The sequence below is a fragment of the Colobus angolensis genome, unplaced genomic scaffold, assembly GCF_000951035.1.
Source record: "Colobus angolensis palliatus isolate OR3802 unplaced genomic scaffold, Cang.pa_1.0 Scaffold46, whole genome shotgun sequence".
NCBI lineage: Eukaryota > Metazoa > Chordata > Mammalia > Primates > Cercopithecidae > Colobus > Colobus angolensis.
In genome coordinates, this window is record NW_012118043.1 from 8578041 (window position 1) to 8594066 (window position 16026).

The 16026-nt window shown below is 37.2% G+C and overlaps 1 protein-coding gene across 5 annotated transcripts in view; it reads right to left on the reverse strand.

Moving 5' to 3' along the window:
- Positions 1–16026, reverse strand: part of ARMC8 (armadillo repeat containing 8) — a 112925-nt gene that overhangs the window by 40318 nt on the left and 56581 nt on the right. For all 5 annotated transcript variants that reach the window (XM_011958146.1, XM_011958144.1, XM_011958145.1 and 2 more), the window contains one exon: positions 14161–14256. In XM_011958146.1, the coding sequence (XP_011813536.1) occupies positions 14161–14256 (96 nt within the window). The remainder of the gene's footprint in view (positions 1–14160; positions 14257–16026) is intronic.

A 16026-nucleotide genomic window follows, 5' to 3' on the forward strand; every position in this document is an offset into this window, starting at 1 on the left:
TGGGCAAAACTACCATGTTGTTTAGAAGGAACATGGGAAGAAGGCGGGTGAGGAGAGGCTGCAGAATGGTTCAGGTCTAGTCAGAGTGCTAAAGGAGAAGGCAAGGAAAGGCAAACGGCACAGCTCCTACTTGCATTTCTATAATTATGTATTCAGCAAATATCTGAGTGCCCAGAGAGTGCCAGATATGATTTTGAAACTCAAAGACAAAATAGGAAGAGAAAGCCCTTGCTTCTACCAAACTCACAGTATTGAATAAGCAAGCACAATTAAGTGTTTCAGTGCTATGGTGCTTGGTTTCATGGTAGAAAGAACACCTTGGGAATGACGGGGACCATGGGACCACACACGGAAACAAGCATCTACAAAGGGAAGGTAGGAAGACATCCTTTCTCAAGAACAGGAATTTTATGATCTAGGACAGTGGAAAAACATTAGGGCTCAACCACTGTAACATTAAGAGTGTAGCTTTATCCTTTCTTTTAAAGTTTCTAGGGGTATATGGTCGCTGATACTTTGGAGACAGAGTATAGCTATAAGGTGGCTGGTAAATGCTTTCCAAGTCAGGACATAAAACTATCTGGAGGTGTCTTCCCTTCAGGCACAAGTTGACCCTTCTTAGATCATCGTCTATCAGAATGTCTGTAGAAGAAGGCCTGAATCTGTAACGGAACTTGCAGTGGAGATAATTCAGTAACCTTGCTACGGTTCTAGAAAGCAGGCTTGAATCTCTGGTCCACCTTCTCCATCAAGATATCAGTCTGGGAGTGAGAGTGAAAAACAATACAAAATTAGAATGTAAACTTTGAATTCCAAAAGGGTATGGACAATAACCTTTTTTTTTTTTGCAAGCTTGAGGGCATGCAGACCATCTGTGTATGGACACAAAGGGCATTATAGTGAATACAATGACAAAAATGAGGACAAAAATGTGATCACAAGACAGGAAAAGGTTTGGAATCCAGTCCAGAGAAAAAATTTTCAGGTCAGCAGGGAAGGAGCTGGTAGTGGCTGCTGCCCTGCCACAGCCCTCTGACCCATATAAAGTTTAACAGTGCACCAGACAGCTTTTCAAACATGGGGTTGGAAAGCCAAGAGCAATAAAACAAGTTCTCCATGGTGCCTTTTAACGACCCCAGTACCGTGCTCCACAGCCTTGATATGATGGAGGGTGCCAAGTCCTAGCACCCTGCAAAGGCATCTTAGGTCCTTCCAGGATGTAAGAGCAATGCCAAGTAAAGGTGAAAGTTGTTCTCCCTCATGGTTCTTGTTGGAGACTCCTTGGCCATAGCTCAGCAAATATGCCCTGTGGCATAGCTGGTTGGATCTGCTAAAAAAAAAAAAGAGACAGTGCCCTCTGTTACACAGACACTGTGCCCAGCCAGAAGGGGTCCTTGTAGTAGACTGAATCCTCAGAGTGAAGGAGGCCATCTTTCTTTCTAGGCTTTTCTAGGGGCCTGGGCTGTAAACTACAGAACTAAGTTACACAAAAAATGTTGCACGCTCAACTGACTGTTTTAGGTCAATGGACTAGGTATTGTATACCTCCCTGCTGGTGTCTTTAGTTTTTATGACACACTTTTGCCAAACTGTCTCTTGCGTTGCTGCTCTTGCAGGAGTGGATAAGGATCTATTAGAACAGGATCTGAGCCCCTGGTAATTGGGACAAGACTTTCATGACCAGTGGGAAAGAGGGGCACTCAGTCCAGAGGATCATGGGGAAAATGCAGAATCCAGATAATACTAAGGTGGTGGTTTATGGTATATATAGCAACTCCGACAATTTGAAAATCGGCCTTTGGCTACAAGGGAACTTCCCGGCCCTCCATGAGCTCTAGCAGATCCAAAATTTAATTGTGGCCAGGACATAAACCATCTTTTCCTCTGAGCACATGAAGAACTAAAAGAGTCAGAGAGATGGTATTTGAAAAAACAAGACAAACTATTCTTCCAGCTTTATCCATGATGAAACATTCTTCAGATACTAGAAAACCTTTAGCTTGGCCTTTAGCTTCAACTGTGTTGACATCAGGTCAAGCAAAATATGTGGAAACTGAAACCGGGTAGATTCTTGGTGGTGTCAGAAAACTTCAGACAATTCAAAGTGGGTGGGTTGTAGGGGTGTCAAGGCAGTGGGTGGCAAAGTGGGCTCTCTCTTAACATCAATCACTTATGTGAATGTGCACAATAGCCAGGCAAATACAACTTAATTCCAAATAGGCTTTTGTGAAAGTTTCCAGAGAAAGTTTTAATGGATTATGAGTAATAACAAGGCAAAACTGGCCGGAAAGAATAAGGACTTGCAATTAAACTCTCAAAGTCACAAGTCACAGACATTTGAGATCTAAGTGGATAAGGTATCAAATCCAGACTCTAGTTAAAGCAGGAGGGATTAAGCAGCCAAGCAGGGTGCAGCACAAGGAGGTCAGGGAGAAAGAGTAGGTCTGGCAAGGAGAAAGGATGTATAACAGAGACTGGACCTGCTGGGTATGGATGGCAATGCTTTAGTCTCATAAGTGTCAATAAAGACAAGTCCCAGGGTACACACCTGAGTCTTTCCTAGCAGGACCATTTATTTCAGGTCTAGAGTTCCTCACTTAATTTTTTTTGTTTTTTTAAGGAAATGAGCACTATAAACCCAAGATCTCATGTCAGCGCCATCAAGACATTAGTTTTGGAAATGGGGTAGAGACTAGGGAGGAAAAAGAAGGGCCATGAGGTAAGAAGGCAGATACTAGAATGAAATAGGCATGCACAACCAGCTTATCTAGGTAGACTGAGTAGAACCAGCAAGAGTCAGGGGAGAGATCCATTCCCCCAAATGGAAAACCAATCTTTCACTAGGTTTTAGGAAGTGACTATGTCATTTCATAAGATGGCCACAGGATACTTAAAGACATGATGCCATATACATCATGCAAATGCTTGAGCACCTAATGTGTATTATTCCTGAGTATATTCTCATATCATTTCTCCTTCATTAAAACAAAGCAAAGCAAAACAAAAACAAAAACAAACCAAAGACTAAAAAACAAACCCAAATCCAAAATCTCCAACAGTACATGGTCTTCCATGAATCAAGTAAGGGCAGCTGCAGTGCTTGCTCCTAAATCATTTCAACTGGAAAACAAATTCTCTTACTGCATTCTCTTAATGCAGTGGACATAACTATCTGACAGAACTAAACACATTTGTGCCTATTCACTTTTAGGCTAAATAATGTTAATATCTGAAGAGGTCTTAGGAATAGTCTTATCTGAGGTCTCTGAAGTTCAGAAAGATCAAGTCACTGGCCCAGGTTCTTCAGGCAAACTGCAGCAGAGCAGCCAGAGCACCCTTCCCCACCCCCCAGTTTTCTTACTTCCAGACAATTCAAACAAGCAAACTTCTCAGACAATTCAAAGTGGATGGGTTGTAGGGGTGTCAAGGCAGTGGATGGCAAAGTGGACTCTCTCTTAACATCAATCACTTATGTGAATGTGCACAATAGCCAGGCAAATACAACTTAATTCCAAATAGGCTTTTGTGAAAGTTTCTAGGTTCAGTTTTCCAGTATGAGGGCCTTTCTATTCACTATGTTGTAAGGATGAGATTTTTTGCTTAGCCTTAATAACTAAATTGAGATCTGACTTTGAAAACAGGGAAAGAGAAAAAGAACTATAAAAAGTTATCACTGCTATAGAAACCACAGACTATATATTGACATCTTGGGCCAATAAACATTAGTGTACTATACTTGGCAAGAGAGGGCATCATTAATAAACTGAACAAGAAGGAAAAAAAGACATACTTTACAGGACCTCCTAGAGAGAAAATGACAAATCAATGATTCAGCTTTGGTTGGGGGTACAAATGGCAAAGATCAGAGAGGATGCCAGCCAGTGAAAAGAAAAGCCAAGAAAAACCAGGAAGAAACCACAGAGTTCCACTGACATTTCAACTCATCTGACCTCCACTTTAGAATCAGGACCTAGCTTTAGCAGACAGTAACCAAAGGGAACTAACATTCTACTGTCCTTAGCCACAAGTTCCATTCATCTGTTGTGAATAAAAACTGTAGGGTTTCCCATCCATACCCTGTTATGTAATATCTGTGCCACTGCTCCAATGTAAGATGTTCAGACATTTTCCTCTAGCAAATAATTTTAAAGTAAAAGGCAGTTTTGTTTTGTTCTTTCTTCCCTTTTTTTTTGAGATGGAGTCTCACTCTATCGCCCAGGTGAGATCTAGGCTCACTGCAACCTCTGCTTCCCGGGTTCGAGCCATTCTCCCACCTCTGCCTCCTGAGTAGCTGAGATTATAAGCACATGCCACCATGCCCGGCTACTTTTTGCATTTTTAGTAGAGATGGGGTTTTACCATTTTACCATGTTGTCCAGGCTGGTCTTGAACTCCTGACCTCAAGGGATCTACCCACCTCAGCTTCCCAAAGTGCTGGGATTATAGGCTTGAGCCACTGCACCCGGCCTTTGTTTTTTTCTAAATGAGAAAAAGCTGTTCAGCTTCCCTTAGAACAGATCACTGATGAATAATATATCATATTCTGGGGTCTCAGTAAACACTTGACAAAGTATTTCTTCCCTCCTCTCACTCTTTCATTGCTATCCACTCCCACATTCATACCAAATTTCTCTAACTCCATGATCTTGAGTCAGCAGAACAATGTTTGGGAGGCATGGGGTGGGAGGAAATAGTCTATCTTTTCTCAACTGGAGACCTAAAAAATCCACCGTCTAAGAGATGGTCTGTAGGGCCTCTTTTTGTTTCTTTGTCTTGAAGGTACTGAATTAAATCCGCATCTAGCCTCTCCTGTAGGCCTACCTGCCTGCCTGGGAGCTGGGAACTGTATCACTTCACTTTAGGGGTAGAAGATAAAGAGTGGTATATATTGTGGGTCCATTCTTAAGTTTCTATATTTCATTTTTGCTTTTAAGCCTCATGATATTTTGTCACTTACACCAGAGGTCATTTACACCTTTTTATTTTCTTACTAGCTGGGAAAGTCATTTATGATAAATGTCCAGAAGAAATATTAGAAGAAAATTCGAAACTTCCCTACACTTTGTGGAAAAGTGGGAGTTTTCTCTTGAGTCAACTTTTCCTTTCCCCAAAACCAAAGGTATAAACATATTGCATCAGAAATACTGTAGAAAAACAGATCAATACTTCTGTCAAAAAATATTTCTCTATGAGTTCAATTTCATAATCATTAGCTTAATGGCAGAATACAGCCTAAACAGCCACTGAATTACACTCTTTTAACATATAAATAAAACCATTATAAATTATGATGTAAATAACTGAGACTTCCATCTGTCTCCTCCTGTTTGCCATCCTGGGGACATGAACGATTCACTGCTCAGGAATTGCGCAGCACAATGCCTGTTCAGTCCCTATTCCTCTATATACACAGTCATGCACCCTTAATAGTTTTTATTACCCTACAGGATAGCTGCCTAAATTTCAGGTCCAGACATACACAAATTACTCAATAGATAAAGTATAATATGCCGGGTACTGCTTTTACTTGGCTTACATTCCAGTGACCACCATTGCCAAAGGAGTAACCTATTAACAGATTCAAGGATTTCAAAATGTTGCCTGAAGTTTAATTCTATTCTGATAAAGAAGCTGTCTACAGAATAAAATGCAAATATAGTACCTTGATACATAATTCTGGATAATTCTCTCTAGAATAAAACAAAATCATATTTAGATAGTGTCCTTAGAAAAACATTTAAAATTAATGCAGAAGGAACACAGATATGGAGGTCCCTCATTTTCTATGGGTCAAAACTTCTGAAGAAATGATTTTAGTATTTTAGAAGGTGAGAAATCTTCCAAATAAACTTCTTTATAAGAGAGAGACTTTTCCAGACTCATTAATAATAGGTTATTTCAATTACAGTCATATCTTAATCATATCTGGGTGCACTGTTCATGGCAAAAATGGCTTTCAGTGTGGGCAGACTTTTTATACACATGAGGCTCTGGAATTACTACATAGCAATTTAGTGTCTCATCTCCCTAACTACATTAAATTGTAGTACCATAGGGTGGTATGAGGGTTAAGGGAGAGAATGTGCTAACGCTTAGCACAGGGTCCAGCACATAGTGAGTGCTCAACAAATGGTCGTAGTGGTAGTAGTTATATTTCTGTTGTATATGGTTTCCCAAACAGATTCTGTTGACTTAAATATCTGAGTTATATGATTTTTGCATGCCCCATACCACCTAACACTTTATATTTAGCAAAGGTTTAATAGACATTTGCTTAATAAGTGAACTAGATTTTTTTTCTCTCGAGCATAGTGAAAAATCTTATTCAGACAACCTTGCTAACCAATGCACAGAACCCAGTAAGATTTCCAATCATAACCCAAAGCCACAGTTTTAATCAAATTTTTCTAGGGGCTGTCACATGCCAAAATCATTCAAACAAAGGAATCAGTATGTACGAAAGTATCCAGTGACAATGTCTACTGCCAACAATTGATAATGCCTTTCTTCAGAAAGTCAGACAACTGGCTTCTCCCTCTTCTGGTCAGGGCTCTGTTTCTTTCTATATGCCAGTACACACAGGTATATGGGAAGTTTGGTATTTCACCAAACTGGTTTATGAGAGTTTCTATTTAGGCTGGGGCGGTGCCTCACACCTGTAATCCCAGCACTTTCGGAGGCCAAGGCGGGTAGATCATGAGGTCAGGAGTTTGAGACCATCCTGGCCAACATAGTGAAACCCCGTCTCTACTAAAAATACAAAAAATTAGCCGGGCGTGGTGCTGGATGCCTGTAATCTCAGCTACTTGGGAGGCTGAGGCAGGAGAATCGCTTGAACCCGGGAGGCGGAGGTTGCAGTGAGCTGAGATTGTGCCATTGCACTCCAGCCTGGGCGACAGTGCGAGACTCCGTCTAAGAAAAAAAGAGTTTCTAGTTAGCTATGCAGTATTAGCACAGGGTGGGCAAACTTTTTCTGTAAGGGCCAAGCAGTAAATATTTTAGACTTTGTGGGACATACAATTCTGTCACAACTACTCAACTTGCCTTGGTAGTGCAAAACAGTCAAAAGTCAACACATAAACCAACAAGGTCGTACGGCAATATAACTTTACAGACATAAACTTGAATTTAATTTCCTTTTCATATGTCAGAAAATATTCTTCTTTTAATTCCCCCAACCATCAAAAAATGCAAAAAAATATTTTATCTTGCAAGGTACAGAATTATAATGTAGGTAATAGTACCCATAGGTTGTAGTTCACCAACCCCTATGCTAGCACTTTAATCATAGGAAAGAGCACAGCAACAATCCCTGATTCTTATCACAATCCTAATCTTTTCAAGTTCTACTGTTCCATAAATATTTAATTATTCCAAACATTTCATTCATTTCCAGAAAGAATGTTCTTGAAAATCCAACTAAGTCACAAATTTTAGATTTACAGATCTAATAAAGATACTTTAGCCCATTTCTTGGTGTATATAACCTCTGTCTTTTAACTAGATAACAATAAACCAACTTGTACTTCATACTTTCAATGGCTTAAACAAAGGACATACCACAAATAGTATAACACTCAATTTTGTATCTCCATTTAATGAAACTATGAAATAAAAATTCATTATTTTATAAATACCTCTATTATATACATAGCATTATCACTCCCAGGTTTGCTTCTTTCAATATGTTGAAGGCCAAAGGTCTCAATACTGTGGGCAAGTGGAAAAACCTGGTCCTGTCATGGTAATTTCTTTAAAAATACTTACCATTGTGAATGAATGTTGCAAGGTTCACATAAAATTCTTTGGTGGATTTGCTTTAAGAAGGTAACTAACAACTTAACCACAGTTTGAGGCAAGGAATTATGAATTCCGAATGAATTTGTTGCTACTCAGTAGCAGAGCCAAGTCCTGAAGGGTGCTACTTCTGTGGTACCATGGAAAACCTTCAAAATGAACAAGGTGTTTGTTTCAACATGCAGGCTAAGGTTCAGAAATAATCCCTTGCATCTGCCTGATTTCATGGTAGAGAAAAATAAAAAATTTTGATGCTGTGCCTTTTAAATGCCCATTTCGAATCATTAAACTTCGCAAAATATTTAACAATATAAATTCATGGTACATTTATACTGTTACCAAGAAGATCAACTAGTAATAAATAAAAATGTTCAAAGTGAATGGATGCTCAGCAATCTTTTTTTTTTTTTTTGAGACAGTGTTTCACTCTGTCACCTAGGCTGTAGTGCAGTAGTGCAGTGGTGCAGTGGTACAGTGGTACAGTGGTGTGACCCTGTGATCACGGCTCACTGCAGCCTCGACCTTCCGGGCTCAAGTGAACCTTCCACCTCAGCCTTCCAAGTAGCTGGGACCACAGGTGCATGGCACCACGCCTGGATAATTTTTGCTTTTTTTTTGTAGAGATGAAGTTTCGCTATGTTGCCCCAAGCTGGTATCGAACTGCTGAGCTAAAGCAATCCTCCCACCTAAGCCTCCCAAAGTGCTAGAATTACAGGCGTGAGCCACTATGCCCAGCCAGCAATTTTTAGAGAAAACAGAAAGATATTAAGAAAGATTGACCTAAATTTACAACTATGTTTTACAATCTTACAGCATTGAAAATACAGAAAAAATTACATTGGTTCAAAATGTGAACATATATTTTTGGGATATGGTTTTATACGAATGATGACTCTGAAGAAATGACATCTATGACAACCATGAGCATTAATACTTAGGTCATCAAAGTTAGGTAGATTTTGGCCTCCTTACTTGAGACATCTATTATCTAAGATTTTAACCAATTATTAATACACTTTGGAGGGCATGCTATGAAAATAATTTTAAAAATTAGTATTTTAAATTTTAGAATAAAATTATAAACAAGACATTTTGTTATCAAGAAATACTCTACAGAAAAAGCCTATGTTTCTAAAACATAACTTCTTTTACTGGAATAAAGTTTTAGTAACTTACAGCATAAAATCACTTTCTTCATTGCAGCCTCTTATTTACACCTCAATGTTGGTCATCTTTTAATATACTTAAAAATATATATTTTTAATCTCCCAATGAATTATTTAGATATCCTAATAAATGCTTCCATTTATTGAGCACCTATTATGTGGTAGACACTGTGCTAAATATTTTAAGTATATTGTATCACATATTTACAATGATCTGCAGTTGTAACTTCCTTTGCTAGGAAAAAGAGGATAGAAGACAAATTCTTGTTCTTTGCTTTCCTTTTCTTTTTTTCTTCTGCCTATACTTCTCAAAAAAAAATTTTTTTTAATGTCACTCTTGGCTTTCTTCACATGTCATATAAAGCCACTGTGATTGGACAATTTTGTTTTCCTTCAAGGAACAAAAACTTAAGAGTTCATGTTTTCAATTCTTGAAAATGTAAAATGAAAACCATTTAGAAAGTATTTAAAATAACCAAAAATTAAGCTATTAAATTCCAAATTGACTCAAGGATAGCTCCATGGATAAACACGTCTATTTTAATTGGTTCTAAATACTTCTGAGCCCTCAGCAAATTCTTACTGGTCATTCATTCCTTACTTTTCTCTGACTTATTGAGGTTTTGTTATAAATGCTGAGTTTTAAGGCTATGCCTTCTTGATCTTTATCTCCCCTCCCTGCCTGCCTCCTTCCCTCCACCCAGTGGGCAATATTACACAATGCAGGTAGTTCAACCAGTCTATGCAGAATTGAATAACTGATCTTAAAAATCAGATACTAACTGGAAAAATATTTTATATCAATACATATAACCTTACAAACAGGTTGATTCCTGAAAGGTTAATTTCTATAAACCAAACCATACTTTTATCCTTAGAAAACTTGGTACAGATTCACACGTGTGAATGATACAAACTTTAAAAAAGTCACACATTTAGAAAGATAAATTAATGATCAAAATTATTTTGAAATGAAGTAAGTACAATGCCATAAAGCATGTTTTCTTTGATCTATAGCCAAGCAAATGGAAGACAAGCCCTCAGGACTGCCTGCCTCTTGAAAAAATGGAAATTTCCTGCATTTTTCTCTATGCTAAGTATAATAGTGAAACCCCGACTATATGACCAGATGTATATCTTCTCTATTTCAAATTTCCTGTCTTTACACACAGACAGAAATGCTAGTGAGGTTAGGAAAGTTCCTAATGCAGACAGGAGCACATAAGACAATGGGTGCTTAATAATGCAATATTGCTCATTCATCCACTTGTCTGTGTGTTCATTTTTTTCATTCATTCAATTCATCAATTATTTATTGTCAAATATGCACAGTGTTGTAGATGCTAGGAATATGTTAATGAACAAAACACAAATAAATCCCTGCCCTCATGGAGCTTACATTCTAGTTCCTCAAAAGAAATCTCCAGCTAAAACAGAAGTATTCAAATTTAAGCAGAAAACTTTCTCCAAGGCTCCATTAGTCAGGTGCCCCAGGGGAATGAAGGTTACAATACGTGCTTAACATTTGAAATATGTTTACTTTTATCAAAAATAAAACCAACATCCTGGTTAGCATACCAATTTCTTTGAATTTTAATTCACACTTTACTTCTAATTTCCCTTAATTTTCACTAACATTTCTAACAAGTTCTACTAGTTACTTGATGAGTAAGAGAGAGATAATCCTTTTTCAACTTCCAACCTAATTGGTGATCGATAGGTCCTAATCAAGTGATGGTCTTCATAACGGCAATTAATTGTCATAGAAGAATCTATCTCAAAATTACAGGATTGTTTGCCACTGCTGCCTCTTGTGACTTAACCATTGACTGGGGATGCCAGGACTTGAAATAGTTTGTTGATCTATTTTGCTTCGTATCTTAACTTCTTCCATTTTTAATGTTCCATTAACTGGACTTCTGCTTCCTAATCAGCATTAATATATGGTAAAGGTTATCATTAGAAACTAGATTTTCCCTTTGGCAGAGGTAAGAGCTAATTTTTACTTGGCACTGCTGTCACTGCAGTTACTGCTGATGTGTTCTGGACCCTTCTTCCACTGAGCTCTCGATTCCTGACTATGCTCTTACTCTCTCTAACCAAAATCCATTCAGAGTCAGGATCAACTATTACAGGTAACTTGAACTCTTCTAAGCTTAACATGGCCAGGTCACAACTGTTGCCAGGCTCAGTGATCCTCCATCTTTTCTGGGGCTTCTTCTCCCTCTTCATGTCACAGTCAATGGCAGTATTTTTCACTCTCCCCTGCACAACTCTTTCCACCAGCACCACCCTCCTTCACTCTAGCTGACAGGACACCACAATAAATTAAGAAATTTTCAAGTATGCCATAGAGTAATAAAGGATGCAACACTCAGAATTAGAATGCCAATTTTGCTCTACACAGGATAAAGGTCCAAACAAATTAAAGAAAATGTCACCCTGTGTATGATTTCTGCATTTTCATTTCTATATTTATTCAACAAATATTTATTGAGTGTTTATTAAGTTCCAGGGAATGTTATACAGTTGGTTTATTTTAGTGGGAATACACCAACACTGCTTCAAAGCAGGGGTGCTAAATCTCTGATCTACAGGTCACATTCCATTGTCAGCTTAATTTTCTCTGGCCCAAAGAGAAGGTATCAAGAAATGAAAACACAGCAGACCTTTAGACATCTTTAGAAGCAGTAAAAGAGACACAATTATATGCAGAGAGGCCAGTGTCCTTCTCCTTTACTACTGTGTATACCTCTCATTGTCTCTACTTCGCTCTTATTTTCTCTTCTTCATTCTGCCTTTCCTTAACTGGCCATAATAGGGCACTAGGATACATATTATTTACCGAACGTATTGAATTATGTTCCCAATTTTAATTTAAATGGCAGACCAACTGAACATTTCATGTTTTTCTCCTGAAACAAACTTTTTGTTGGTTTTTGACGGGGAGAAGTAGGGATTGGGGAAGTAGATCTACAGTCCTTTAAATTTCTTTCAGAGATTCTCCACTCATTAACTCAGTTTCTCTACTTACTGACTCAGTTAACTGAAATTCCATCTTGGCAAGCATAAATATTGCATTTTAAAAAATCAAACAATAAACATTGTACTTTAAGGATCTACACAAAAAATACAGTCAAGTTCATAAGACATAAGTATAAATAAGAAATAAATATTTCATGGAGAAAGTAAACAAAAATCTACTCAAATAATTATTTCAACAACAAAAAAGGAAACAGAAATGCACTCAAAAGTGTTACCATTTATCATTTTTTATACACTGAAAATAAAATGTTTCCACTCCTATGGCCAGTCTTCAAGTATATTTTATCACAAAATTACTTTATAGTTTCCATTTTACAATTTCTCTCTTTAGTAGTTACTATGAACTATAAATTATTCAAACACTTAATTTCCCAGAAATTAAATATCTTCCTTAAAATGCTATATAATCCCCATTACATATCCAGTATCTTTGCTTTACCACACAAAAAACTATAATTAATAATTATAACTTTTTATTTGTCATCTTTCTACAGAAATGATCAGGAGTTAGCCTTACCAGGAAATTATACACATTATGAATACAAGTTTTAATAGACTACTGATTAGACTGTCATGTTGCAAATATTTCTAGAACATGATATCACAAATTAAGCCATTAATTCCAAAACAACAGTTTATTAACAAAAAAGTACAAAGAAGTACAAATGGACATCCTATTTCCCATTGTGGTCTATCTGTCTATCTACCTTTCAGTCCATGAGATGGCTTTTTAGAGTTTTAAGAATGGGTAAAATACTTCTCCTGTTGCTAATGGGCCCTAATAACCATCCCAAACCAAATAATTGTGTATTTAAGTTATATAGTCCAATTTTTTAAAAATGTTCAAATCTATTGTTATAAAAGCCTCTCTCCTTGCAATACACCACATACCTAAACTGAACATTAGCATCAACATCCATAAATCACATATGTATCATATCATTAGTATGTTTGCTTTGAAATAAAAGTTTATAAATGAAAACTCAGATGTACCAAAAATGATTTTCATAGGGATATACTAAAAACACTTCTAGTCAAAATATCTTAACTGAAATAAAGTGAGGTACATGGAAACATTCAATTTATTAGTTGTGCTTTGTGCATTGATTTTAAATCAAAGCTACTCACACTTCGAATCTTATTGCTATTACTTCAGTTTCTTCAGGAAGTAGTTCCTTTTCAAGTTATTTCAACAAATGTAAGGTTGTTCCATACTCCTCTTTCTACAGGCCTGAAGAACTTATCTGAATCATGATAAACTCTAATACTTTGTGATTTCTCTCACAGTGCTCCTTAAAATACTAATGCAGATGGGCAGATTTAATAAATCATCATGTTCAGTAAATAATGAGTAATCTGCTCTTTCTGCTATGGCTCCTCAAGACAGAACATGTGGTTTTGCTCTCAGATGGTCCTGAAAACCTTGTGTAGAATTTATTAGGTTATATATGTTTTTGAGCAGTAAGTTCCAGCTTTTTGGTTTGTGGAGGCAGCCAAGTCAGAGCTTACTTACCACTATACTCCTCATCAAGAAGTATTCTCATCAAGAACATGAGTTCAGTGTAAGACTAGGCTTTAGTAACATAAGGGTGCTATACCAGTGCATACATTTTCTGGGGAGCTGGAAAATTCAGATGACCACTCACTAAACATAAAATCATCATTCCACAAAGATTTTATTCACATTAAACTTGCACAGTAGCAAAAAAAAATCAAAACATAAAACTAAGCCATATATCAAAGAACAATATACAATAGAGATTTGAATTTCTCAATAGCATTGGAAGGTATTTCCATAAATAACATTTACAATTCTAATGTTAGGACTTTCAAGGTGTCTGAAGCTTCACAGTGCTAGAATTGATTTTTATCAGAACACATGCAAAAATGTGCAACATAATAATTCATATTAATGACACAAAAAATGCACGCCAGTTATTTGTCATTCCAGCACGGCCATGCCACTCTATGTTCTAAAAACAAACAACCCCCCAAATCCGGGTCCCATTCATTCTTCAATTATGCCTTTAGTCACTCTGCTTTAATATATTCAAACAGTCACTGTTAGTGCTCTTCACCACGACTTTCAGGTTGACGTCACTCCCTGCCTGCTGGCTGTCAGGACTGGGGGACGCCCCTCTCCCAGACTCACCTTCTTCCGGATGTCTTCATCATTTGCTCCAAGAGAGGCATAGAGCTTGAATGCAGCCTGGCGGAGTTCGTGAGCATGTTTTAAATCATGATCAAGCTATGGGGAAAAAAAGGATATGTTCCAACTCAGTCCATAAATTAAACTTTCAATAACACTAACTGACTTGAAGGGAAAAAAAGTTAACAACTTTTAGATTTTAGTGAATTTCCCAGTCATTAACTACATTTCCCAGTTATTTTTGGATTCTGTTCACATAGGACTGAGACCTTGCAGTGTTCATATCAATGTGACCTAAAATGCACACAGTATGCTTCTATCTAAAAGTGAACACTACATTTGACACTGATATATGAAAAACCATTGTGAATCTCTGACTCTGAAAAATTCAGTGTTCCTAAATGGTAGCTTTAGTGGCACTAACACTTGCTTGCAGCAGCTCTTTGAAATGTTCTCCTTCAAAAGAAGGCACACCTAGACTTCTCTAGCCCCGGACTACAGCTGATAATCTGAATGATATCGCAACAATGTCTTTAGGAGGTTTTCCCTAACTTTCTGAAATATTAAGAGTAGTGCTGGCCTAATTTTGGCATTTAAAAAGCTTTTAGAGGCCGGACGCGGTGGCTCATGCCTGTAATCCCAGCACTTTGGGAGGCCGAGGCGGGTAGATCACTTGAGCTCAGGAGTTCAAACCAGCCTGGACAACGTTAGATGGGTGTGGTGGCATGTGCCTGCAATCCCAGTACTAGGGAGGTTGAGATGGGAGAATGGCGTGAACCCAGGCGGCAGAGGTTGTAGTGAGCCCGAGATCATGCCACTGCACTCTAGCCTGGGCAACAGAGCGAGACTCCACTTCACAAATAAATAAATAAAAACTAAAAAAATAAAAAGCTTTTAGAAAAAGAGAACCCATTGTGAAAACGCTTAACAAACTATATACTATGGTAACCATTACCATCTATTACAGTTATCTGAGATTTATGTTGGGTATGGGTTTTTTCAAGAACATCATCAAAATTATCAGCATGAAGTAAATAATGTTATCTTTAAATATGCATAACTAATTATCAACTTTTTTATAAACCTGATCACCAAACTACTGTAAAAGTAAAACAGAAGCATATTTTCAGGATACTTTCAATGACTGACTATGACCAAGTAACTATACAAAGTCTACCAATAATATAAATAATCTCATAACTAAAAGCCTCAATGTAATCATCCAAATGAATACCACTTTCCCCAAAGAAGTTACTTTGGAAAGGTTCACTCATTCGATGATGTAGGTGTTGTTCATAACATTCTGAGATCCTCTTTTGAAACTTCCTAAAGAGCTAACTGGTATTATTAGCTAGAAAACACCAACAGTGGTATAGCTTGATCAATGAGGAGAATTTTAGTTGTCACTGACTCTGCGTGAAGATGGAGAAATTCAGTTGGGTAATATAACATAGGTAACAAAAAATTCCACAAAAAGCAAAAGACTATATATATATTTTATATATATATATATAATTTGAGGTGGCTCTGAAGGCAATTCTTAATAGCTCCAAAACTTTTGTTCAAAGCAGACACTGATGGATTATAGGAACAACTTCCCAATACAGAATACTCACTTTGATAAGTTCTAAAAGTATCTAAAAGTCTTAACTACGTTCTAGTCATAAATTAAGATATAATACTGACTTGAACTAATATATCATGAAAATCACAAATTTATTAATATGTGAAGATTTCTCTTTATAGGTCTAGTGTCTATACTTTTGGGGTCAGAAACATTTGGAAAGATGACAAAACAAACTATTACTTAAGTTTGGTATTAGGAAGTCATTTTTAAGGATTATTGTTGTTACAGTGATGGAAATGAAA